Raw genomic sequence first — 26967 nt, 5'->3', positions numbered from 1 at the left:
ACCATTTTACAGCAATCCACAAAGCAGATAAGCCAGTGGATGTCAGGAGCTGGAGATGAAGACTGACTGGAAATGGTAACAGGGCAAATTTTTTGCACAAGGAAAGTATTGTGATTGTGGAGGTAGTTACGTACTGTATACATTTATCAAAGCTCATCAAATTGTACACTTAAAATTTATGAATTTTTACATGTAATTACAACTCAATGGAGTTTTTTTTAAGGCTATTATTGTTTAAATTTTAGTATGAGAAACCCCAGTCACCATGAAAAAGTCTTTGTGTACTTCACTATTATAACTGTACTGAATAAAACAGAAAAACTCATTATTATATATTTAAAAGCTAAATTTAGAGACTTTTAAAAAAAGAGGAAAGTCTGTTAAGAATTATAAAAAACAAAACAGAAAAATCCTTCAATTGTGGAAAAAGTCCCTCTTAAAGAAATGTAAAATAAAAAGATATGGTTTTTTACTTCAAAAAGCAAAAACATTAAAATTCAAGATTGGGAAATAATAAATAAAACAAAATGCTAAAAAAATTAAGCTACTGCTTACTCTTCGTCTGGGCTGGGGGAAGCCATCTCTGTGTCGTCTTCTTGTTCGGGAACGTACCTGGATTCCCTGTCCTTTGTTCAGTGGGTCAAAGGATTCTGTGATAACCAGGAGAAAGCATAATGTGAGATAAATAACTTTAGTTAAATAAAGTCTCAGACTAGAGGAGGAAATATCAGGTAATCATTTATATTGTTTTGCTAAAATACAGATTTTACTTGTATACTTAAGGAAACAAAGGAGATATAGCATGAATAAAAGCTTTATTAACAATCCAGAAAATCTCCTATATGATTACTGTGGGAAAGTTAAAAATAACAACAAAAACAAACTAAACTTTTGTAAAGAAGAATATGGTATGAATCAATACCTTCAAAGTCAGGGACCATTTGTGCCTTTAAATAGTAATCACACATTATAACTGCTTCAAAATGTCGATTCAGAGTTGTACCAATCTTCTGAAAAAAGACTTTCAACAGTCAAGTTACAGTGAACAAACCTGAGGGGAAATCTGCTTCCAGATCTTGTTCAGTTTCCCCTTTTGAGAACTGCTTCACTTCTAAATCAGCCTCTTGCACAGTATTTGACTTTAAGGCATAATGATTTAATTCTTCCTCCCAGCTATGTGGAGTAGATACTGCTTCTGATTCAAGATCACCACTGTAAGTACTTCCTTGGTCTGAAATAATAAAAAACAAACAAGCCCTCAAAATGAAATAAGACTCCTGACATGCTCACACATCTCCCTGAAATCCTAAATAACAAAAAGTCAGGAATAGCTGCTGGACAATTCCGTAGTTACCCTCAAGAATAAAGCAACTTTTTCACCAGAATCACAGAAATGGATTTATATTCTTGGTGTACACTTTAGTACACTAGTTCAGTTAATCCCTGAAACCAGTATCTGAGGTAGCTTCTATCAGTCTCTTTATAAATTAGCACAAACTCACAGTTCTCTGATGCCCCCCAAAAATGGCTTAAATTATAAATATTAAATCCAAGGTTGCTAATACTTTATGGGTTTGCATCACTAACAGAGATACAATATTTCTAAGTTTCATAATATATTTACACTTACAAACCTTTTTCAAATATCTTGGTGTCTAAAAAGAGTTCCTGTTCAGAAGTTTGGGATTCTAAAGAAAAAGAAAAGCACATAATGTCAATTTATATGTATATGTGAACAAAGTGCATCTCAGATGAAATGACTGCAAAATACCCTGCATATGCAGAATGAATGATTCATTAATAAAAATTAAGCATTAGCGATAAATACAGTTAAATTACAACTGGGTAACAGTGGTTATATTTCCAAATAGCAGTATGAAAAAAGTCAAGACAAGAGATGTTTATTTTGGATTCTATGTTATCTGAAATTTCTTTTTTTTGCTTTTACTTTTTAAAATATATTAAAAAAAATTTTTTATTTAAGGATAATTGCTTTACAGAATTTTTTGTTTTCTGTCAAACCTCAACATGAATTAACCATAGGTAAACATATCTCCCCTCCTTTTTGAAACTCCCTCCCATCTCCTGCCCCATCCCACCCCTCTAGATTGAACCCCTGTTTGAGTTTCCTGAGAAATATAGCAAATTCCCATTGGCTATTTTACATATGGTAATGTAAGTTTCCATGTTACTCTTTCCATACATCTCACCCTCTCCTCCCCTCTCCCCATGGCCGTAAGTCTGTTTTCTATGTCTGTTTCTCCATTGCGGCCCTGTAAACAAATTCTTCAGTACCATTCTTCCAGATTCCGTATAAATGCATTAGAATACAATATTTAGCCTTCTCGTTCTGACTCACTTCACTCTGTATAATAGGTTCTAGGTTCATCCACCTCATCAGAACTGACTCAAATGCATTCCTTTCTATGACTAATATTCCATTGTGTATATGTACCTCAACTTCTTTATCCAGTCATCTGTCGATGGACATTTAGGTTGCTTCCATGTTCTAGCTATTGTAAACAGTGCTGCAATGAACAATGGGATACATTTTTGTCTTTTTCAGTTTTGGTTTCCTCAGGGTATATGCCTAGGAGTGGGATTGCTTAGTCATATGGTGGTTTTATTCCTAGTTTTTTAAGGAATCTCCATACGGTCTCATACTGGCTGTATCAATTAACATTCCCACCAACAGTGCAAGAGTCTTCCCTTTTCTCCACACCGTCTCCAGCATTTATGTTTGTAGACTTTTTGATAATGCCCATTGTGACTAGTGTGAGATGATATCTCATTGTAGTTCTGATTTGCATTTCTCCAATAATGAGCAATGTTGAGCATCTTTTCATGTGTTTATTAGCCATCTGTATGTCTTCTCTGGAGAAATGTCTTTTTAAGTCTTTTTCCCACTTTTTGATTGGGTTGTTTTTCTGGCACTGAGTTGTATGAGCTGCTTGTATATTTTGGAAATTAATCCTTTGCAAGTTGTTTCACTCGCTATTATTTTCTCCCATTCTGAGGGTTGTCTTTTCACCTTGCTTATAGTTTCCTTTGCTGTGCAAAAGCTTTTAAGTTTAATCAGGTCCCATTTGTTTACTTTTATTTTTCTTTCCGTTACTCTAGGAGGTGGATCATAGAGGATCTTGCTCTGATTTATGTCATCAAGTGTTCTATGAAATTTCCTTTTTTGATAACAAACACACACAATGTTTATTTACTCACAGGTTGAAAAATCTGCTTTACATTGCTTCCCCCCTGAAAAAAAAGACTTACCATGAAATGGAAAACGGATATAAATACATTAGCAATCAGCACATGAAACTAAACAGAACAAAGTTCTATCAATTAAAAACCACCTTATTATTACTACCTTTTTTTTTCGGTTGTACCACACAGCATACAGGATCTCAGTTCCCCAACCAAAAATCAAATCTGTTCTCTTCAGTGGAAACAGAGTCTTAACCCCTGGACACCAGCAAAGTAAGTCCCTATAAACTACTTTAAAAGTAAACAGTTTAGGGCTTTCAGTTCAAGATGGTGAAGGAAGCATGCTCATCTCCTCCTATGACAGCACCAAAATTGCAACTACCTACTGAATAATCGACAGGACACAGGGATGCACCAAAAAAAGATAAGCCACATCCAAAGACAAAGAAGCTGCAGTGAGAAGGAGTGGCACAATCACAATAAAATCAGATCCCATACTCAGCAGGGTATGACCCACAAACTGCAGAGTAACAGTACCAAAAGAAGTTCTCCCACTGCTGTGAAGGTTCTGAACCCCACATCAGGCTTCCCAGCCTGGCGCTCTGACAAAAGGTCTGGGAATCTCCAGGGAATCTGGCCTTGAAGGAAAGCGAGATTTGATGAAAGGACTTTCCAGGACTGGGGGAAACAGCACTCCAGTCTTGGAGGATTTTGCACAAGCAAAATCTTGCACACACCAAGCCCTAGAGGGAAGGAGCAGTGACCTCACAGGAGCCTGAACCAAAAACTACCTGCTAGTGTTGGAGGGTCTCCTGTGGAGGGATGGGTCAGCAGGGGCTCCCCAAAGGTACAGGGCACTGGCTGCAGCAGTCCAGGAAGGTCTCCTTCGGCATAAGCCCCTTTAGAGGCCACCATTAACCTTACCATCGGGCCTGTGGACCCCAGGGTTGCATCAGTTAGTTCAGTTCAGTCGCTCAGTCATGTCCGACTCTTTGCGACCCCATGAATTGCAGCACGCCAGGCCTCCCTATCCATCACCAACTCTCGGAGGTCATTCAGATTCGCGTCCATCGAGTCAGTGATGCCATCCAGCCATCTCATCCTCAGTCGTCCCTTCTCCTCCTGCTCCCAATCCCTCCCAGCATCAAAGTCTTTTCCAATGAGTCAACTCTTCGCATGAGGTGGCCAAAGTACTGGAGTTTCAGCTTTAGCATCATTCCTTCCAAAGAAATCCCAGGGCTGATAACCTTCAGAATGGACTGGTTGGATCTCCTTGCAGTCCAAGGGACTCTCAAGAGTCTTCTCCAACACCACAGTTCAAAAGCATCAATTCTTCCCAGGCCAAACAACTACCAAAGAGGAAGCACAACCCCACCCATCAGCAGATAATCGGATTAAAGCTTTACTGACCGAGGCCCTGCCCACCAGAGCAAAACCCAGTTTTTCCCACCACCAATCCCTTACATCAAGAAGTTTACACAAGCCTCTTAGCCTCCTCCATCAGAGGGCAGACAGAAGAAGCAAGAACTATAGCCCTACAGCAGCTAAAACAAAAACCACATTATAGAAAGTTAAACAAGATGAAAAAGCAGAAAGCTATGTCCCAGATAAAGGGACAAGATAAAACCCGAGAAAAACAACTAAGTGAAATGGAGCTAGGCAACCTTCCAGAAAAAGAATTCAGAATAATGACAGTGAAGATAATCCAGGATATTCAGAAAACAATGGAGAAGATGCAAGAAGTGTTTACCAAAGACCTAGAAGAACTAAAGAACAAACAAACAGATGAATAATACGCTAGAAGGAATCAATAGCAGAGGCAGAAGAACAGATAATGACCTAGAGGACAGAATGGTGGAAATCACTGCTGTAGAAGAGAATATAGAAAAAAGAATGAAAAGAAATGAGGACAGCCAAAGAGATCTCTGTGACAACATTAAACACACCAACATTTGCTTTAGAGGGGTACCAGAAGGAGAAGAGACAGGGACAGGATCTGAGAAAATATTAAGAAATAATAGATGAAAACTTCCTTAACAGGGTAAAGAAATAGTCATCCAAGTTCAAGAAGCACAGAGAGTTCGAGACAGGATAAAGCCAAGGAGGAATACATCGAGATACACAGTACTCAAACTGACAAGAATTAAAGACAAAGATTAACATAAAAAACAACAAGGGAAAAACAACAAATAACAAACAAGGGAACTCCCATCAGGCTATCAGCTGATTTCGAAACAAAAACTCTACAAGCCAGAAGGGAATGGCATGGTATATTTATAGTGATAAAAGGGAAGAACCTACAACCAAGGAAACTCTATCCAGTAAGACTTTCCTTTCAGATCTGGTGGAGAAATCAAAAGCTTTCCAGACAAGCAAAAGTTAAAGAGAATTCAGCACCATCAAACCAGCTTTACAACAAATGCTAAAGGAACTTCTCCAGACAGGAACACAAGAGAAGGCAAACATCTACAGAAAATAAACCCAAAATAAAGAAAATGGTAACAGGATCAAATGCACTATTCAAAAAAGAGACTGGCTGGCTGGATGAAAATATGTGTGTGTTTGCATTTCCACTTACTACATCACTCTGCTAAACGCCCCAAACTGCATGTAATTATTTTATACTGTTAGTTCAATCATGTTCCCATTATGGTTTGCAATTGTAATTATGTTCTATTTTTTGTCTGGATATTGATCGTGAAAACTGATAAACATCTTTCACTATTGTGATTATGTAACTATTACTCACTCAATACCACTGTATCATGATTGGTCAACAGAAAAATAACAGAACTCTGTATCATCGTAACTACCATTTAATAGAAAAACCTGTAAACACTTTTGAAAATCCAGATGCTTATCAGATTCACTTTGGATTTTTTAAATATTTATTTATTGGCTGCAGCAGGTTTTAACTGCAGCATGTAGATCTTCAATCTTCTCTTGCATCAAGAAGATCTTTAGTTGTGGCATGGGAACTCTTGACTTGTGGCATGTGGGATCTAATTCCCTGACCATGGATTGAACCCAGGCCCCCTGCATCAGAAGCACAGAGTCTTGGCCACTGGACCACCAAGGAAGTCCACTATCTTGGAATTTTTTGAAAAATACAAATGTACAGGTATTGCTTTTTTCCCTCCAGACCTCCAGATATATTTCTAATGAGTAGCCATGTTTAAAAAGAACTGGACTGTAACTTTTGTTGTTGATGTTCAGTTCCTCAGTCGTGTCCAACTTTTTGTGACCCCATGAACTACAGCATGCCATGCTTCCCTGGCCTTCACCATCTCCTGGCGCTTGATCAAACTCACATCCATCGAGTCAATGATGCCATCCAACCATCTCATCCTCTGTTGCCCCCTTCCCCTGCCTTCAATCTTTCCCAGGATCAGGGTCTTTTCCAGTGAGTCACCTCTTCACATCAGGTGGCCATAGCACTGGCACTTCAGCATCAAGTCCTTCCAATGAATATTCAGAGTTGTTTATTTTAGGATTGATTGGTTTGATCTCCATGCAGTCCAATGGAGTCTCAAAGGTCTTTACCAGGACCACAGTACAAAGGCATCAATTCTTCAGTGCTCAGCCTTTTTTATTGTCCAGCTCTCACATCTACACATGACTACTAGAAAAACCACAGCTCTGACTATATGGACCTCTGTTGGCACAGTGATGTCTCTTTTACCTTTATCTAGTTTGTTTCACCTTTTGTATTTCATATTCAGTGCTCCCATTTCATTTAGTTTATGTTTTCCAATTTCTCCACCTCTTCTGGGTTGTTTTTTGGACGTTCTTTCTCAAGTGTAGTAGAAAAGCTTTTGTATACTTTTATATAAATAATATGTACAATATATATATTTTAGAAATCTTAGGAATTTTCACCTAACTAAAAAATTTATGACATTTTAATTCCACTTGTTTGACTTAGAATGAATAAATAGAATGCTAGATTTGTAACTAAAAATATAGATATGCAACAAGAAAAGTTTCACTGTATAGAATAGTAAACTATAATCAACATCTTGTAATAACCTATAATGGATAATAATTTCAAAAATATTACATCTGTATATGTATAACTGAATCACCTTGCTATGTACCTGAAACACTGTAAGTCATATAAATGTTAATAAAATACATATATTAAAAATAAATATAAAAAGTTTTAAGATTCAGAGTATTAAAAAGTCAGATTATTTTAAAAACTAAGGAAAACTGTCTCTCTTCCCTGAAATCAAAGATAAATGAGCCAGATGCTTTTAGTTGGAATTAATATTTCCCCCTGTTATATTTCTAGACCATTTGATTTTATTTACGCTATGATGATTAAAACTGGCTTAAGGCTTAGTTTTAAAGTTTTTCTGTTTGACTCTATTGCAAGTTAAGGCAAACTCACAATATTTGTACAGAGGAAATATCTGATAAATGCCGACTATTAATGTGAATGGAGAAGCCAAGTTAAAATGAGGTTTATCATTAGAAATTGCCTTAACTTCCAAAATAAGTATCAGATATTAGAAGATCAAGTACAGGAGCAATATTCTAAGACATTAACACCCATATATAAATGGGTCACAACTATCAGATTATACACCAAAGAGCAAAATGAGACAAGAAATTTTGGAATAATGACAAAAAGCTTTTTCTCCATCTCATATATTTTAAAATATATACTGGCAACACAACCGAAAAGTTGACAGTAGTTTTTTCAAATGCTAAACTGTTGAGAAAATCTCTAGAATGTACTATACAAAATCAGAACCCACTGGCTAGCTTTCTAAAAGCCATCACGGGAAAAAAGTTGTCAGAAAAGAGTAATTTGTTGGCTCGTCAATGATATGTGAAAGTTCAGTTCATTCACTCAGTCAAATCTGACTCTTCGCGACTCCATGGACCAGAGCACGCCAGGCCTCCCTGTCCATCACCAACTCCCAGAGTTTACTCAAACTCATCTCCATTGAGTTGGGGATACCATGCAACCATCTCATCCTCTGTCCCCTTCTCCTCCCACCTCCAATTTTTCCCAGCATCAGGGTCTTTTCAAATGAGTCAGACGGCCAAAGTATTGGAGTTTCCGCCTCCAGCATCAGTCTTTCCAATGAACACTCAGGACTGATCTCCTTTAGAATGGACTGGTTGGATCTCCTTGCAGTCCAAGGGACTCTCAAGAGTCTTCTCCAACACCACAGTTCAAAACCATCAGTTCTTCGGCGCTCAGCTTTCTTTACAGTCCAACTCTCACATCCCTACATGACTACTAGAAAAACCATAGCCTTGACAAGACGGACCTTTGTTGGCAAAGTAATGTCTCTGCTTTTTTTGCTTTTACAAATATTCACCTGTACATTTCAACTACCTTAAACACTGTTTCCTCTATCTTTTCTTCTTATGATTGTATCTCTTCTTTCATCCATAAATCCCATAAATCAAGAAGGTGCTAATTAAGGCTGGAAACCATTCTGGCATACTAGAGAGTTCTAGTCAAAATCCTTTCTTTGGAGTGAGACGGACCTGGATTCAACTTCTGGTTTCATTATTTCCTGACTGTATAACCATGGCTAGCCTATTTTCCAGAAGAAGAATCTAAAGTAAACAATACCTTCCTCATGGAGTAGTTGTGAAGATTAAATGAGGTGATGTATACAAGTGCATTTAGGACAATGCCTAAGGTACAGCAAGGACATAAATCTTAACTACGGTTATTATCATTATTATACACTCATAAAATGGGATTTATCTATAGGCTATTTTGAACTAAACGGTTTTCCATCCTAATATTCTATTTACCTTCTACCAACAAGCTGACTATTACACAACAGGAATTTTTATCTGTGGACCAGGGACTGCCCTGGTGGCTCAGTCACCAAAGAATCTGCCTGCAATGTAGGAGACTGCCTTCAATGCAAGAGACCCGGGTTCAGTCCCTGGGTTGGGAAGATCCCCTGGAGAAGGAAATGCAAACGGCAACCCACTCTAGTATTCTTGCATGGGAAATCCCACGGACAGAGGAGCCTGGTGGGCTATATAGTCCATGGGGTTGCAAAGAGTCAGACACGACTGCACAACTGAGCACACAGGCTTTGACAACAAGTATAAAACCAGAATATGATCAGGAAACAGGGATTTGTATATTACTTTTCTGGAAACATTAAGAACCAGAAATTATATCAAAACTTAATTTTTTTCCTAAACTGCATAGAGTTTCAGAGTTAACAAGTTTAACAAGCCCACAGGCTTGGTATTTAAACACAAGCTTTTAGACTTAGTGGCTGAACAACAGCAAAAGCTTTTAGAAACTTCCTGACTGGCTAACACTTAAAATTACTCTTTCACTTTCACTGACCAGAAAATCTGCAGATGTGCTTTTCTTTTTTTTCCTTTAAAATCATACCAACCTCCCTGAGATAGAGTCTTCTCCTTCTCTTCATCTTCTGCAATCATTTCTGCCATTTCAAGGAGATCAGCTTCAAAAGGATGTGAGGGAAGCTTTTCCTTAATGTCCTCAATACTCTCGGTGACTTTATCTTCGTTACCCATTACGGATGGAATAAGCACAGGGACAGGCATCTGAAAGACCAAGGACAGACTGAAGAGTTTCTTGGGAAATAAGTCTATCATCAAAACTATTATTTGTGAGATCATTTAAATACAAAAATGATAAACAAATCCAAGATATTTTATGGCCAACAATTAAAACAGGCTTGCTAATTTTTTTTATAAGACTACAGTCTCTTAAATAAAAATTCAGTAAGTGCTTTTCAGACACTCAAAAAAAGTATCTCTGAATCCTTTAAAAGAATAATTAAGCAATTCATTTTTATTTTTGATTATATTTCCTGTTTAATATTTTCACACAAGTGTTTCTTATATGAATTCAGTACCAAGAAAACATGTATTTTCTGATAAAAAATGAATACATTTTTCTTTCATAAAAAGTCAGAATCCTGGAAATCACAGTACTCCTCTTTTCAGCCATGCTAGAATCTAAGATTCTAACACACACCATTTCCAATCTTTTTCTATGTTAGTGGTCTTATTGTGTTTAAAATATTTTTAAAAACATCATAATCTTATCTGAGAAGGCAGGGTACAATCAGAAGCTGTCCTTTATATACTCCATGTTCAAGTAATTAAAGTAATATGATGATAGCCAACATGAGACAGGTGTATTTTACCAACAGGTGAAAAGTTTCTATGGAGCTGCCGAATCTCAATTGAGAAAACTGTGTGCTAAATTAGCCCTAACCTCTAAATGGTTACTCACTGGAACTGGAATTCCAAATGGGACTGGCGCATACTGAGTATACAGATGAAGAGGCATAGGTACGAACACCGGTACTGGAACTGGCACCACAATCATTTGGGGCTGAGCTGGAGTGTCTTCTAATAAAAACAAAAACAAAAGCAAAATCCCACACAAAAACAAAGAGGGTTAGAAACAACAGTTTAATAAAAAAAATTTTTTTGTACTTCAAAAGAAGTATCTATGATACTAGGGTGCTTCCCAGGTGACTCAGCGGGTAAAGACTCTGCCTGCAATGCAGGAGGCAGGTTCGATCTCTGGGTACGGAAGATCCCCAGGAGGAGGGCATGGCAACCCACTCCAGTATTCTTGCCCGGAGAATCCCATGGACAGAGGAGCCTGGCGGGCTACAGTCCATAGGGTGCAAAGAGTCAGACACGACTGAAGTGACTGAGCATGTACCCACAGACCCATGCTACTAGGAGTTCACAGAAAGGAGAAATTGTGAAGAAAGACTTGACTATAAAAGCACTAACAAAAAGTGGGCAACACAATAATTATCAATGACACAAGAATAAGACGAATGGTGGCTATAATCTCGATGAATAAATGGAACAGTGATCTTAGAAGGGAGGTATAGAAAACTTAACATGAATAGTAGTGAATGTTAAAGAGGAGACAGAATATATAGACGGGCCCTTTTTATAAGGCTTTAATACATTTAAAATCATTTCTAGTAAACAGTGGGAAGTACTACAAATTGTTTAGCACAAAGTAATGGTATAAAAGTTGCATTTCAAAAGATTAATTTTGCTGCCATCTTTGCATGGAATATAAAGTATACAAAGCAATTACAATAAATAGAGCTAAGACAATAAGGGCCTGAACTAGGGTTGTTATGACAGCTGTAGAAAAAGACTTAAGTATTCACAGCAGGCTTCCCTGGTGGCTCAGAGGGTAAAGCGTCTGGCTACAATGTGGGAGACCTGGGTTCAATCCCTGGGTCGGGAAGACCCCCTGGAGAAGGAAATGGCAACCCACTCCAGTACTGTTGCCTGGAAAACCCCATGGACGGAGAAGCCTGATATGCTACAGTCCATGGGGTTGCAAAGAGTCGGACACAACTAAGCAACTTCACTTTCACTTTCACTTCATTCACAGCAGAAGGTCTAAGATATTAAAAAATTAAACAGAACTTGGAAACTAACTTATACATGAGTAAGGAAAAAATGGGAAGGATGGAGGTAGGAGTCATTCAATTATTTAACAACCATCTACAGTCTTTTCTGTAGGCCGGAAACATGCTAGATAGCTGTAAAATCATTACTATAAGAGAAAAGGGGAACTGAAAAGTTGACAATTTGGCTAGGGTTAGAAGTGGGGAATAATATGGGATCAATTTTACCATGGTACAGTGGACATAAAAAAAACGTTGATTAGAGATGTCTGATAACCATGCTGCTGTTGTTCAGTCACCCAGTTGCGTCCAACTCTTTGCAACCCCATGGATTGTAGCACACCAAGCCTCCTTGTCCCTCACCATCTCCTGGAGTTTGCCCAAGTTCATGCCAACTGCATTGGGGATGCCGTCCAGCCAACTCATCCTCTGATGCCCTCCTCTCCTTCCATCTCATCCTCTGATGCCCTCTTCTCCTTCTGCCCTCGATCTTTCCCAGCACTGGGGACTTTTCCAATGAGTCGTCTGTTCGCATTAGATGACCAAAATACTGAAGCTTCAGCTTTAGCATCACTCCTTCCAGTGAATATTCAGGGTTGATCTCCTTTAAGATTGACTGGTTTGATCTCCTTGCTCTCCAAGGGACTTTCAGGAGTCTTCTCCTGCACCATAGTTCGAAGGCAACAACTCTTTGGTGTTCTGCCTTCTTTATGGTCCAGCTCTCACAACCATATGTGACCACGGGGAATACCAGAGCATTGATTATATGGACCTTTGTTGGCAGAGTAATGTCTCTGCTTTTCACCACACTGTCTAGGCTTATCATCTCTTTCCTGCCAAGAAGCAATCATCTTCTGATTTCATGGCTGCAGTCACCATCCGCAGTGATTTTGGAGCCCAAGAAAAGGAAGATCTGTCACTACTTCCACCTTTTCCCCTTCTATTTATCACGCAGTAACCAAGCTACATGCTGCTAAACTAGGTCACTATTTTGGGATTGATGTGTACACACTGCTATATTTAAAATAAATATCCAACAAGGACCTACTGCAAAAAAATATTAAAAATAAGTTTTTTAAAAGCCACACAATAAAAATACAGGACTATCTTATCTATAGCCTTGCTATACAACATGGTTCATGAACCAGCAGCACTGACATTACTCAGGAACTTAAAAGATGCGGAACCTCAGCTCCACTCAATCATAATCTACATAGCAACATTCTCAAGTAATTCACATGCGTATTCATGTTTGAGAAGTACTGGCCTAGAGGATAACCTTCCAAATCTAAGAATCTAAAATTCCTTTCTATTTTAAAAATTCTGCAATTTTCGGATGGCAGCATGAGGAGCTTCAGAAATCCATTCCTTAGGGAAACAAGCAAAGCTGGTGAAAATCTAAAAAATAATCATTTAAATTCTTTCGAAATTGTCCAAAGGGTACACATCAAATGGAGAAATGTTTAAGAAAATCTACTAAATACAGTAAGAACAGTAGGAGTCTATGACATTTGATCTACCACCTGCTCCACATCCCTGCCTCACCCGGCTCAATGTGACACAAACTCCACTCTGGAATGGATGTCACCAACAAGAATGGGCTCCTCTTCCTTCAGCTCCCAATTCAAGGTTACTGTATCTCACCAGGAAGGGCAGGCCACAATTATTTCCTATTCCCTCAAACTCCAGGACAGAAAAGTTAATTTCCCAATGAGTATCACTACCACCCATAAAGAGAAAACCTACTACAGGAATTAAAACTCAACATTCAAAAAACTAAGATCCTGGCATCCGGTCCCATCACTTCATGGCAAACAGATGCAGAAACAATGGAAACAGTGACAGATTTTATTTTCCTGGGCTCCACAATCACTGTGGACGGTGACTGCAGCCATAAAATTAAAAGATGCTTGCTCCTTGGGAGAAAAGCTATGACAAACCTAGACAGCATATTCAAATGTGGTGACATTACTTTGCCGACAAATGTCCACAGAGTCAAAGCTATGGTTTTTCCAGTAGTCACAAACGGATGTGAGAAGTGGACCAAAAAAAAGGCTTAGTGCTGAAGAACTGATGCTTTTGAACTGCGGTGTTGGAGAAAACTCTTGAGAGTCCCTCAGAATGCAAAGAGATCCACCTAGTCAATCCTGAAGGAAATCAATCCTGAATATTCACTGGAAGGACTGATGCTGAAGCGCCAATACTTTGGCCACCTGATGTGAAGAACTGACTCATTGGAAAAGACTCTGATGCTGGGAAAGATTAAAGGCAGGAGAAGGGGACAACCCAGGACAAGATAGTTGGATGTCATCACCGACTCAATGGACATGAGTTTGAGCAAACTCCAGGAGATGGTGAAGGACAGGGAAGCCTGGTGTGCTGCAGTCCATGGGGCTGCAAAGGGTCAGACATGATTGAGGAACTGAACATCAACAACTACAGGAATAGCAAGGCTATCAAAGCCGGGGTCCGAAATACCTTCATCCCAGTTCACTTGTAGGGCAGAGATTCCATGCTAGCAGAGGGAAGCTAAGAAGATCAGAAGCTCACACTGTGTCCACAATCCAGAAAAGCAGTAGCTCAAAGAGGGAAGAGGCAGTTTATAAGAAAAGAAAGCCCTAAAGCTCTTCCCAAAAGAACTCACTTTATTTGAAACAGAGTGTGGAAAAGTCCAAACCTAAGGGTGGTCTGGAAAATAATAGTTCCTCTTAACTAAGACCCTGTATATATAATTCCAAAAGCTATGGAATTTGGATATATTTCCCATAATATATCACTGTCATGAATAAGGAAATCAAATGAAGCATTCATGGCATGGTATTATCAACTACCTTTTCTTTGCCATAAGTAATTAAGTTAATAAAAACACCTAACCCACAGGGATACTGTAAGGATTCAATTGTGCAATGTATATGAACAATGAAATAACATCACGTATGAAATAAAAGCCACTTAATTAATGTAAGCACATACCACATTTCTTTCCTTTAGCAAAAATTAAACAAAGAAAACACAAGGAACATACCTGTCTGGCATTCTTTGTTTTGTGTATGTGGTTTGCAAGAGGTGGCCTTGGTCTGTGTGATGGGTTTGCACAATAAAGCTTTATTTTTCAAAAGTCTTGGAGGCTGGGAAGGTGGCAGTTTCAGGACATCTGTTTGTGTACTTGCCTAGTAAAAAAAATACATCAGAAATGAAAAGCTTACTAATTATGAGAAATACTGTATAATATTATTGGAGAAGGAAATAGCAACCCACTCCAGTATTCTTGCCTGGAGAATCCTATGGACAGAAGAGCCTGGTGAGCCCTAGTCCACGGGGTTGCACAGAGTCAGACACAACTGAGCGACTAACACTTCACTCTATAATGTTATAATTCAAAGCATTACAATTTCAAAAGAAATGCTATACTGGAATCACATTGAAGACATAGAATATAAATATTCAATTAAATATGTAAGAAATACAAAATTCCTGAAATATTAACAGCAACAAAGAAATACCCTGATAACTACATATTGACTCTGAATGTATCTAATTACCAGTTCTGTTAACCAAGAAAAATACCATCTGCATTTATGAAATATTGTTGATCAGTAACAATGATGGTTGAGCTTAAAATCAGAACTGTTTTTTCTTGACTGAGTTAAATCTTAGAAGAACCAGTTTCAAGGTAACTAAAAATAATAACATCACTCATGATCCTGGAAGTAACTTGAGAAAAGATGATATGAAAATTGTCCCAGAGACTAGGAAACACTTTAGAAATGCCACTGTTCTAGTCCTACGTTTTTCGCATTGATTTTGTCCTTTTAAGAGACAAAAATATTTAGCTTTAAAAAATAAAAGAATGCTTATTTATGGCATAATCTGCACTGAATGGGAAACAAACTACTTTCTACAAATACTTCATCTACAATCTGACTACATTACAAAATGCCCCAAATCCTTGTATGAGTGCTATAAAATGTAATTCTATACAATTAAAACAAAAATTTTCAGTAACTACATAAAGCAGTCCAAAAAACTGAAGTGCATAAAAGACCTAGTTAAATAACCAGGAAATCCTGTTCCTGAACAAGATTAAATGAACTCATGAAATTTATTTTATATAATAAATAAAAAATAAATGAGGGCAAACCAGCTTAGACATATTCATTCTACGTAAGATGGAAAAGACAGTGGCAATAACAGTAAAAATAATAAAACTTACATCCCCAATGATTTTTGCTGTTACTGTTGGAACTGCACCTGATATAAATAAAAATATAAAATTTAGGATCTTATTATTTAAACACTAGCATTAAAAGCTGATTTCTTAGAAAATAAACACAAAGTTTTATAATAAAAATACGTATTTTATTTTATACAGGGGAAGGGTAGAATCTAAAGTATTATACAAGAAAAAAAGATTTGGAAACTGTTACAAAAACACTGTTTAATGCCACAGTAGCACATAGAGAACCACCGTTCCTAATATGAATGTGACAAACACATGAAAATTATTATAGATAGAAAAAAGGAAGAGGAGAGGACCACTGTCGTCAACCTCAAAAAGGCTAAATAACTGCTGTCAAATCAAGTCATACCTTGTAAGACACTGTTAGAATTCACTGTGGGCTGAGCAGCAGGAGCACTTGCTAATGATACTACATTAGCTATAACTGGAGTTGAATCTTTTCTTAGAGACGGGGGCCCTGCTGAAGCAGCTGGCACCATGGAAATACTTGCTGAGTAAAATAAACAAAAATAAGAAAACCTCATGTAATTTATATGAACATACATAGAAACCAACATCTTAAGATGGTTAAACAATGCTTTTAGGTTACAGTAAAATAGATTAAAGAGTCATTTTAAGATTAACTGTATTTTTTTCTATTTTTAAATTACTGAACCTTAAAAGTATTCCATATACTTTCTCTTGCATAACTATGCATGTGGTATATAAAAAAGGCTATGTGGTTTAGATTCTATGTTCTTTGTTATAATCTTAAATGCTTTTCTAAAGAAGTCAAGATCTGTATCTTCAATTATAAAACGTTAACTGCCATTCTTTCCCATAAAGTTCTAACAGAGTTTATTTGACTAAATATGCTCAGAGAAAACTGAAAGAATTTAGGGCATTAATCTAAGGTGTTAAACAAAAAGGGATCTAAATGTTAATGTGATTTGAACAGAATGAAATCTACAATTCATGAAATTATTTACAACTGTTTAAAATTCTCAATCTGTGGAACAGTAGTTAGTCCCTGGCATTGACCTAAGACTAAAGTTTAAATTTACCTGCATTGTTCTGTGAAGGTGGGTCACACATACTTTGCTGATTACAGAACATCAAAATACAAAGCAGGTTACAGAAATGTTTCATTTCTCCCCGCCATTTCAAGGACTCACTGAGCTTACCCTGTCGCTTACAACCATCACATTTTGCCATCTGAAAAAAGAAACAGAAGACAGTAAAGAAGTAAGAAACAAATTATCTATGGTCTGATGAAATAAAAGGTCCCAGGTAATGAGTGAGGAAATCTGCTTAGAATTTAGATCACTAAAAGGAAGGTTAACTATCCTGGAGGGAGGGGCAATATACAGTAGGGGACTAAGAGGTACAAACTACTATGCAGAAAATAAGCTATAAAGATATGGTACAACACAGGGAATATAGTCAATATTTTATAAGTGAAGTATAACATTTCCAAATTATTAATCACTATATTGCACACCTAATACTTTAATACTATAATTCATCTTTTTTTTTAAATGAAGGTTAATGATTCTGAAATTGGAAATTATTTATCTGTCAACAATCTTATACATTAAAAAGTCACATTATAGAGATGCCAAAAATAGCAATTTTAAAAAAGCGATATGGAAATAGTCTCATCTTCCTTAAACATGTCAGAAGACTATTTTAAAGAATAAGTGAATAATTATAATTTTAAATATTTTAATGTTTTAAGACATATGTCTTCTACAAGGAAATTAAAAAACAAAAGCAAGGTAACTTCAGTGACATTAAAGTCTTTTTAAATCCTACATTACACTTAACACTGAAAATCATTAATTGCCCTTTATACTATTTGAAAGAAAAAAAGAAGGGAAAAATGTGCCCTAACTTGAAAAACCCAGGAACATGAATCATATTTACCTGACAGAGCAAAACTGTATATTTGGACATGCATTCTTCACAACAAAACTCTTCTACTTTCCCCCCTAAATTATTCTGTACCAATTTGGGAGATGTCTGTAAACAATAACTGCACATTTTACAGTGATTTCCCCAGCGTTTTGCCAAGTCATGTTTATAAAGCAATTTGCAACCTAAAAAAATCAGAGAAGGTAAAATTAACATTAGAGAGAATAATAAGTATTTACATCTTTAATTTAAATGCCCTATGATAAAGTTTGCACAGTTGGGTTCTCACCAATTAGTAGATCAAGAAATCAATTTAGAGGATTGATGCTACCATTTTCTCTTTTTATACAAAATAAGACAGCAGAGCAAATATTACAGTCCATCATATATAATAAAAGTCAGTTTTGTTTCATAAAACTTGTTTTCTTTGGGAATGTGATCATACACTGGGTCACAATGTAAAATGTATGTTTTCTGCATGTGGTCAAGAGGTTTGAAAGTCACTAGACTAGGAGGTTAATTCTGCATGGTTTTAGAGTAAAACCAAACATTCTAAACTTACAGTCATCTAAATAAGGAAGACACACTGATTTGCATATTCAGAAATATAATGGATGTTTAAAAAAAAGTATCATCTTAGGATGCTACAAAAATTTAAGAAGTTCCCTTCAGAAATAAATATAAGAACTAAAAGATCCTCATCAATCTAATAACATTAAACGTTTTTCCCATCACCATCATCTTTTGCTATATACTTTGGGGATCTTTTCCTTCATTTTAACATCTTTACAATATGAAGGATTATACCAGAAAAGAGTGAACAAGTATAAACAAAACAAAAGGTTTTGGTGTTACACACAAATGATGAAATAGATAAAAGTTACACAGTGACAGCTTAAATTAGCAACTACTTTTGAAACAACCAACATGCTTGGTAGGGAAGATAAGCTTCTATCTTTACCTTCACTACAGAATGACTTGTCAGCACCTGAGAATCGCACAGTCTCCTTTACAATTTTCTCAATTTTACAATATTCACACATTGCCATTACATTATTTATTTTCTTATATTCATCAGAACAATTTTTGCCACAGAACTGAAACATTTTACCCTGCAAAGAAATAAGATTAAGTACTAATTAAACATTTGGCTTTTATCTTGGGGAAATCTTTCTCTCTCTTACTTTCAAGCAAATAGTGTAATTTTGAAAGGTGAAAAGCCAGAAGTAAGTTTACAAATAGATCATTTTATACCCAAACTCTCTATCATGTTCCTATACTTTACCTTATAGTCAAGAAGTTCTGGTTTTGTGGCAAAAAGACGGTTACAGTGCTGACACTTGAGTTTTACAACACTTCGTGCAAACCCCACATGTTGGGATTGGGCAGCAAGACGCTGGAGACCAGCTGCAGCAGAGCTGCTGATGGAAGTGGGAGAAACAGCAGAGGTGTTACCCCCTCCTGCTGACACTGTTGAACCTGTAGGGATGCTTACAATTACTTGGCCCTGAGACAAGGGCACTACTGAAGAATTCATTCCTGCTGGTTTGTTGAACAAATTCTGAAAGAAGAAACAAATAAAAAGATCAATCTACTTACTTTTTCAAGTAAGAGGTCACTGAGTACCTACCTATATCAAGCACGGTTCTAGGCACCTAATATATATTTTGTGAACAGGCAAAAATCCCTGCCTTTCAGTAGCTTATAACTGAATGGGGGGAGTGTTATTTACATCCAAAAAATAAAATAATTTAACTAATCATAATCTTTAAAGATAATATCCTCCCAATAGATAATCTAGGTAATAATAGTATCATTTAATTTCACAGGAAGCAATTAAATAACATGCGTCCAAATCGAGAGTGGACCAAAGAACCCTAGTTTATTTACTAAAACTGAGACAGAAATGTAGGCAATCCAGGCAGTTAGCAAACACCTAATAAGTTTACTTCACTATTGTAGGCTACTAACTGGCTGGAGAAAAGGAAGAGTCCTGAAGCCATACCTGGAAAGCTACCACACAACTGTAGCTGCAGAAGTTGCGTATACTTCCATCTGACATGGCTAGGTGATACTGAGGGATTGCTGAGGTTTTACAACTGTTACACTGAACTTGTACACCTTAGCAAATCAAAATAAAAGCTAATGAGTAATACATACAAATGTATACAAATGTATGAGAAAGTAAATAAGTATCATACAATACATGAAAATTCAAGGGCCAAGTCATGTTGCAGGAACTAAAATTAAACTTAGTTACCTCACATGTAGACAAAAACTAACAATGTTAAAAATATTTCGGATAATTTAAAGTTGTCACAGTCTACACCCTAAAACTAAAAAATAACAAATCTTGAAATAAATCAGGTGTGAATAAGTACATTTAAAAAGCCCTAAATTCTTCTGGTAAGGAAGATGTACAAATAGGCAAGCAAGTATGCAATCAAGATAATAGGTGATATTTTACAACACAGATCTGAAATATTTCAATTTGCATTAAAACCAATTAAATATGGACAAAAGTCTGTACTATAAAAACAAAGCAATAATCATAATTTTTTCAACTATTTATAAAGTTTATGAAACCAATATTACCTGCAGAAGTAACCATTTTAACTCTGTAAGCAGATAAGCAATTAACAGAACAGAAAAGCTCTGTCTTTCCCAAGCTATTGGTATTTTCAATCATTTCTGCCGAGGATCTCAATGATTTGCAAAGTGCACATGGTGTAATTTTGGCTGATTTCTATTAAGAGAATAAAATAACATTCATTTTTACCAAATTACAAGTGAAAGCATAATTCTTTGAAATGTTTATACTTAACACTGTTGAAATATTTTAAATTAGTGGCTTCCAAACTTTTATAATTACAATCCTCAGTAAGAAATAAATTTTAGAAAATCACTCAGTAACACACACTTCTGATGTTTTGTATTTGTGTATTAAATAAGCAGTACATAAAACTGAAAAGTTTCATAAGATAATATATATCACGATAAGCTTGATATTTTTCCTTTTGACTCAACTTCATTAAAAAACAATGCTTTTTAGCAACTAATTTTGGGATCCATTGCAACTACATTTTTAAAATCATTATTTTAGACTTCCCTTTCAGATTGTAAAGAATCTGCCTGGAATGTGGGAGACCTGGGTTTGATTCCTGAGTTGGGAAGATCCCCTGGAGAAGGAAATGGCAACCCACTCCAGTATTCTTGCCAGGAGAATCCCATGGACAGAGGAGCCTGGTGGGTTACAGGTCCATGGGGTCACAAAGAGTCAGACACACTGAGTGACTAACACTTTCTTTCACTTCAAGATAAGCATAAGGGGTTAAGTACAAACTATTCAACATTATGTATAAAGTAAATTAGCTATAAGAATATACCATACAAAACTCCAACCAAACAAATCCCCCCCACCATTTTAAAAATTACACAACAGAGAATTCATGCTCTAACTCTCTTCAAAACATTGGAAGAACTTCCGCACCAAAGGTGCTGCATATAGCAATGACATGTGAATCCAAGGAAATCAATAAACTTACCAGAAAAATTCATTTTCAAATAGACTACCACTAACAATAACAAAGCACAGGGAATTCTCTGGCAGTTCAATGGTTAAGACTCCACATTTCCACTGCAGGGGCCATGGGTTTGATCCCTGGTCAGGGAGCTAAGATCCCACATGCCACATGGCACAGCCAAAAAATAAATAAATAATGATAATAACAGCAAAGCACACTTTCAGCAATAAAGTGAGAGGAAACTTATCCCAAGTGTCCAATACAGACAATGAAAGAATCTGTTATCTTAAGTTCCCACTCTGTGAATCAGTAGTAAATAATGCTAGATACTATTAACATGTCATACATTCAGGATAACTTATACAGTATATCTAGCACCAATTAAAAGATTTTAAGATTCCTATGTAAGACTCGCTATTAAAATAAACACATGTTCAGGTGAGCACATTCTTGCATTCTGGAATGTCTTCAGCATCTCCAACCCCATTTCTCCTTTCTTCCTCCATCAGGGCTACAAATACAAACTTCATTTGTAAGAATTAGGTCAAGAGTTATCTCTGAAACTACCAAGCAGAACTGACCTTGCTTCTGCTGTGCCCTTCTGAATCCCTTAATACTTACATAGCATCTATACACAGTTATATGCATATCTCCGCAAGGAACATATAGCACCTCAAAACAAGAACCACATCTAATGCTTGTTAAATAAATTTAACAAGTATACAGAAGAAAAGAAAAGTAGCAGAAATGACCATCTTCAACATTTCAGGCTGTATACTAGGTGTTTTCTCATTCTTACTTCACATAACCCTGAAAACATCCCAGTGACATTGGTAGTACATATTCATTTACAGAAAAGAAAACGCAGTCAGGGAGTTTAACTACTTTCCCCAATATAAAATTCTATTTGAACAGAAAGTCTGGAAATCAAATCAAAATCTATTTACTTCTAAATCCACATCCTTTCTCTAAAGTACACACTAATAAGTGAAATGTTTAATAGGTATCAGCTAAATTGAAAGTAATAAACTTAAGGCATTTCAAAGTATTTCTCCTCTTGTGGACCATACTACCATCTTCCAGTAGACTGAATAGAAGTAACTTTTAGAACTTGACACAGTACCAGGAAAACCGTCTTTTGGACAAAGATAAAGCAAACAAAGATGCTGGATTTTTTTTCCCATGTGAGAACAAAAACAAAGTGTTTCTAAGGAAGGATTAAATAGGAACTAACACTAAGTCCTTTAAACATGCTTGCACATTAACAAGAAATAAATGGAAACACTAGGATGTTTAAAATTTCAAGATCATTGAAAAGTTTGAAGAACAATTTGAAAGAAATTTCTCCATCAACATTATTAAATTCACCAGTTTTCATAAACTATATAAAAATTTACTATTCTATGAAAAAGAATGATCAGTAAATGCAGTGAGACAGGAAAGTATTATAAAACTAAAAATGTAAAAAGTTCTTACTATCTTTCTTATCAATTTTAAAGTGGAATTTTAAATCAAAACTTATCAACAAAATACAAACAGTGTAAATAAAACTGCCAACACTGCTAATTGTCAGAGGAATACAAATCAAAACTATACCTCACACCAGTCAGAACTGCCATCATTAAAAAGTCTATAAATAACAAATGCTGGGGAGAGTGTAAAAAAAAAAGGGAACACTTCCACACGGCCGGTGAGAATATAACTTGGTGCAGCGCTGTGGAAAACTGTACGGCGGTTCCTCAGAAAAGCAGAAACAGAATTACCATGTGATACAGCAATCCCACCCCTGTCCATACATCCAAACAAAAGGATAATTCAAAAAGATACATGCATCCCTACTGTCCACAGCAGCACTATCCACAATAGTCAAGACATGGAAACAACCTACATGTCTGTGCACAATGGAGTACTACTCAGCCATAAAGCAGAACAAAATAATGCCATTTGCAGCAACACGGATGCAACTAGAGATTCTCATACTAGGTGAAGCAAGCCAGAAAGAAAAAGACAAATACCATATGATATCATTTATATGTGAAATTTAGAATCGGACACAAACAAACCTATCTATCAACCAGAAACAGAATGAGGGAGGGACACAGAAAATAAACTGATGGTTGCCAAGACAGGAGGAGGGCAGGAGAGGGATGGATTGGGAGTCTGGGATTAGCAGATGCAAAGATTAGAATGCATAAACCAAAATGATGAGACTGGGGATTTCTGGGAGATACATTTTATTTTCTTCTTCGTGCTTTTCTGCCATTTTCAAAATACTGTTCAAAAACATTTAACGAAAATAATTCCAGAAAGTTTCAAAAAGCAAAAGAAATTGCTTCATGTCAGCAACTATTTACATGGCATTTACAATGTATTAGATATTATAAATAATCTGGAGATGATTTAAAGTATGCAGGAGAATGTATGTAGATTATATACAATTACTATACCAATTTATACAAGGGACTTACGCATTCTCAGATTCTGGTTTCCTCAGGGTTCCTGGAAGCAATCCCCCATGGACACTGGGGTACAACTAGTACTTACAAAGCTCCGTAACAAGAGTGTTTAACATACAAGCATTTCACAAATACTGTTTAGATGCAAAAATACTAACTAAGCTAATAATTAGAACTTAACACTTTTGTCACATTTTCATAAGTAATTTCTACCAAAATAGATCCTTCTGAAGTGTGGTCACATACCTGCTTATATGCGGTGACGCATGCTGAACTACAGAACTTCTTAGACTGGCCCTCTATCTGAAGCAGGTGGCACTGTCCAGAGCCACTGTAGCAGTAACCCCCACAGTTTTCACAACAGTTCATGGTGAGATTGTTAGCAGAGCGAAACTTAGAGAAGCAGGCATCACTGCAAAGTTTATGTACCACATTCTGGTAATTAACTTCATGTCGAATCTAGAAATTATAACATAACAACTTAGAAACAACAGGCAAAGCTCACCAAAAGCTGTCGTTCAAGCACAAATACCAGACTCTTTCCCCCAGTAAAGTAAAAAAGATAACTTACAACAGCATTCTTCTGACACATGCTGCATTTAGTTGAAATGCTATTTGTATTTATGGTAACAACGGGCTTTCTTTTCAGTTCATATGTTGACAAACACGACTGACTACAAAAATCTTTACTAGTGGTGGTATTTTCAAACTGGGCACTGATCACATCCTTTGGATTTAAAATGTCTCTAAAAATGAAAACAAAGATAAAATAAGCCACAACATAATTCATTTTTTTCCTTTTTGTCAACTAGAAATATCAAGTGAAACAAGGGCAATTAAAAGTATAGGGAAAGGGCACTGAAGTTTAAACCTGAAACCTGGGTTTTCTTGAATAAACTGATAAATCTCTTTGATCCTCAAGCTCTGTTGTATAAAATGAAACGAATACATGGCTTAGTTCATAGAACTGTTGTGAGGATCAGTATACTATGTTTTAAGATAAATAGTTATCATTTACTATCTCTAAGAGGAAGAATTATAGGAGATTCTCATTTTCTTTATTCAGGTCTCCTGTATGTTCAAAATACTCTTGAAATAACATTACATTTGAAAAATTTGAAGTCACTATCTTTCAAAATTAAGAATACATCTCAAACTACACCGAGCATATTCTATCAAGATTATATTGAACATTTTCATATCTAAGTAATTCAACCTGTAGGCATTAGTAAAAGACAATGAAGATTAAAACTGTGATAATTAAGACTCCCTACCATTCCACCCTTTATCCCACTCCCAAATCAGTCTTACTGCATAGAAGTTTATGAGATTAAGTGCAAACCATTTTCAAAACCAGTAGTTCTTTAAACAATGTCTCTGTCCCATGAGTATACACTCACATAATAATAAATAAACTGTTATATTCATGCTTACATTTTGAACAGATTATACTAATATAGTACTTTTTAGAAAAGATTACAAATATCCCTGCTTCAATAAAGGAAAGCAGTAAACACAGTGGGATTCATCACAATACTGTAATTCGTAACACCACACCTCATCTTCAATACTTAGAGCTTAACACCGCTCTATTATCTGCATTTTCTAACCTTTTATAGCTATTTTTAATTACGTTTTAATTTATTATATTTCATTTATAAGGGTATTTAATGAGCAGTTATATTGAGTCAGGGACTAGCCCAACCCTAGGCCAAGTAATGGTACAAGCACTCAAGGAGCTTGTATACTGAGACAAGCACATAAATGATATATTTAACACTGTAACAGAAATATTCTTAAAATAGTATAATAATTTTGACAAATATATTTATATATATAAAATGTACTACTGAAATATTAGACAAGATGTGACATGAAAATTATGATATTTTATCTGAACCTTAAATAGGTGTTTTCTAGAAGGCTAAGGAGGTAAGCGTTGGGGAACAGCACGGATCAAGGCAATAGAAGCATTAAAGCAGCTATTTCTCCCGGCTCTCAGTATGTTTAACATCCAGCTGCATTACATTTTATTGTTACAGATTACATCTTATGTCAGAATGAGAATGAGCAACATCATTTCAGATAGCAAAAATTCAGAAACGGTACAGACAATCCTGAAACAGTTACTTCTTTGCGTGCCATTATATCTAGAAAACTGATCTATGGGTATTAATTAACACAATTATCCTTATCCAAATTATCTCTTTTAAATGTTGGATTTGATGACAAAAGCAAAGACAGGCAAAAATGAAGACAGGATATGTGGGAGAATGTGAAAAATGTTTTTCATATCTGCCTATTTGTTGGATTAAAATTTCACCTTACTCTAGTAATGTTTGTTTCTCTATATAATTAAAACATGAAGTAAATGTCAAGAAAATAAAAGTGTAGGATGTGAAATTGTTACATCCTTATTACTAATGAAATCTAAAGATTAAATGATTAGCCAAAATATATTCAGACTTTAGGTTAAATTCAAGATGCTAAGAGATTTGGTTAATAAAAGACTAAAAAATAAAACTGTTACTCCAGTGATGTAGCTTCTTTCAACCTAAGTGCTGCTGCTATTATTTCTACCAGTCTACTGGCCATCTAATGTGAAGCGCTCACTGGAAAAGACCCTGATGCTGGGAAAGACTGAAGGCAAAAGGAGAAGTGGACAGCAGAAAATGAGATGGTTAGACAGCATCTTCAACTCAAAGGACATGAATCTGAGCAAACTCTGGGAGATAGTGAAGGACAGAGAAGCCTGGCAGGCTGCAGTTTACGGGGTCACAGAGTTGGACCTGACTTAGTGACTGAACAACAACATAAAAACAGCAGTAAGCTTACCAGAAAGGAAATCTTTTCTATCTCCACCTATTCAAATTAAAGTAAAAATCCTTCTTATAGGGACTGAATTACAAATTAAACCTATTTGACTAAATGGACTATAAGGGGGGAAAATGAATGTGCCAAAACAAGCTGTTTAAATGTGACACTGAGTAAATCATTTAACTTCTTTGACTCTAATTTCCTTATAGTTAAGGCACAATTTATATCAATAATTTTATAATCAGATAAACCAGACTATTCCAAACTGCTGTAATAACTGTGTAATCAAGAGAGAAAAAAAGAGAAAGGAAAAGTGATGAAACGGAGATGAAAGAGCAGTTCAAAAAACGAAATGAAACAGAATACAAAGGAAAACAAAACTAACAAAAATGGTTGGATTGAGATTGAGTGAAAAA

The 26967-nt window shown here is 36.1% G+C and overlaps 1 protein-coding gene across 3 annotated transcripts in view; it reads right to left on the bottom strand.

Moving 5' to 3' along the window:
- Positions 1–26967, bottom strand: part of ZMYM4 (zinc finger MYM-type containing 4) — a 167482-nt gene that overhangs the window by 36876 nt on the left and 103639 nt on the right. For all 3 annotated transcript variants that reach the window (XM_018041376.1, XM_018041385.1, XM_018041393.1), the window contains 16 exons: positions 24306–24480; positions 23981–24193; positions 20350–20500; positions 19760–19875; positions 19040–19315; positions 18716–18866; positions 17767–17939; positions 16905–17055; positions 16211–16351; positions 15835–15872; positions 14647–14791; positions 10466–10584; positions 9597–9768; positions 1635–1688; positions 1052–1231; positions 556–650 (listed from right to left, as the gene is read on the bottom strand). In XM_018041376.1, the coding sequence (XP_017896865.1) occupies positions 556–650; positions 1052–1231; positions 1635–1688; positions 9597–9768; positions 10466–10584; positions 14647–14791; positions 15835–15872; positions 16211–16351; positions 16905–17055; positions 17767–17939; positions 18716–18866; positions 19040–19315; positions 19760–19875; positions 20350–20500; positions 23981–24193; positions 24306–24480 (2350 nt within the window). The remainder of the gene's footprint in view (positions 1–555; positions 651–1051; positions 1232–1634; positions 1689–9596; positions 9769–10465; positions 10585–14646; positions 14792–15834; positions 15873–16210; positions 16352–16904; positions 17056–17766; positions 17940–18715; positions 18867–19039; positions 19316–19759; positions 19876–20349; positions 20501–23980; positions 24194–24305; positions 24481–26967) is intronic.

The sequence above is a fragment of the Capra hircus genome, chromosome 3, assembly GCF_001704415.2.
Source record: "Capra hircus breed San Clemente chromosome 3, ASM170441v1, whole genome shotgun sequence".
NCBI classification, from domain to species: Eukaryota; Metazoa; Chordata; class Mammalia; order Artiodactyla; family Bovidae; genus Capra; species Capra hircus.
Note: the sequence above shows the minus strand (reverse complement) of the source record. Positions and strands in the feature narration are given on the sequence as shown.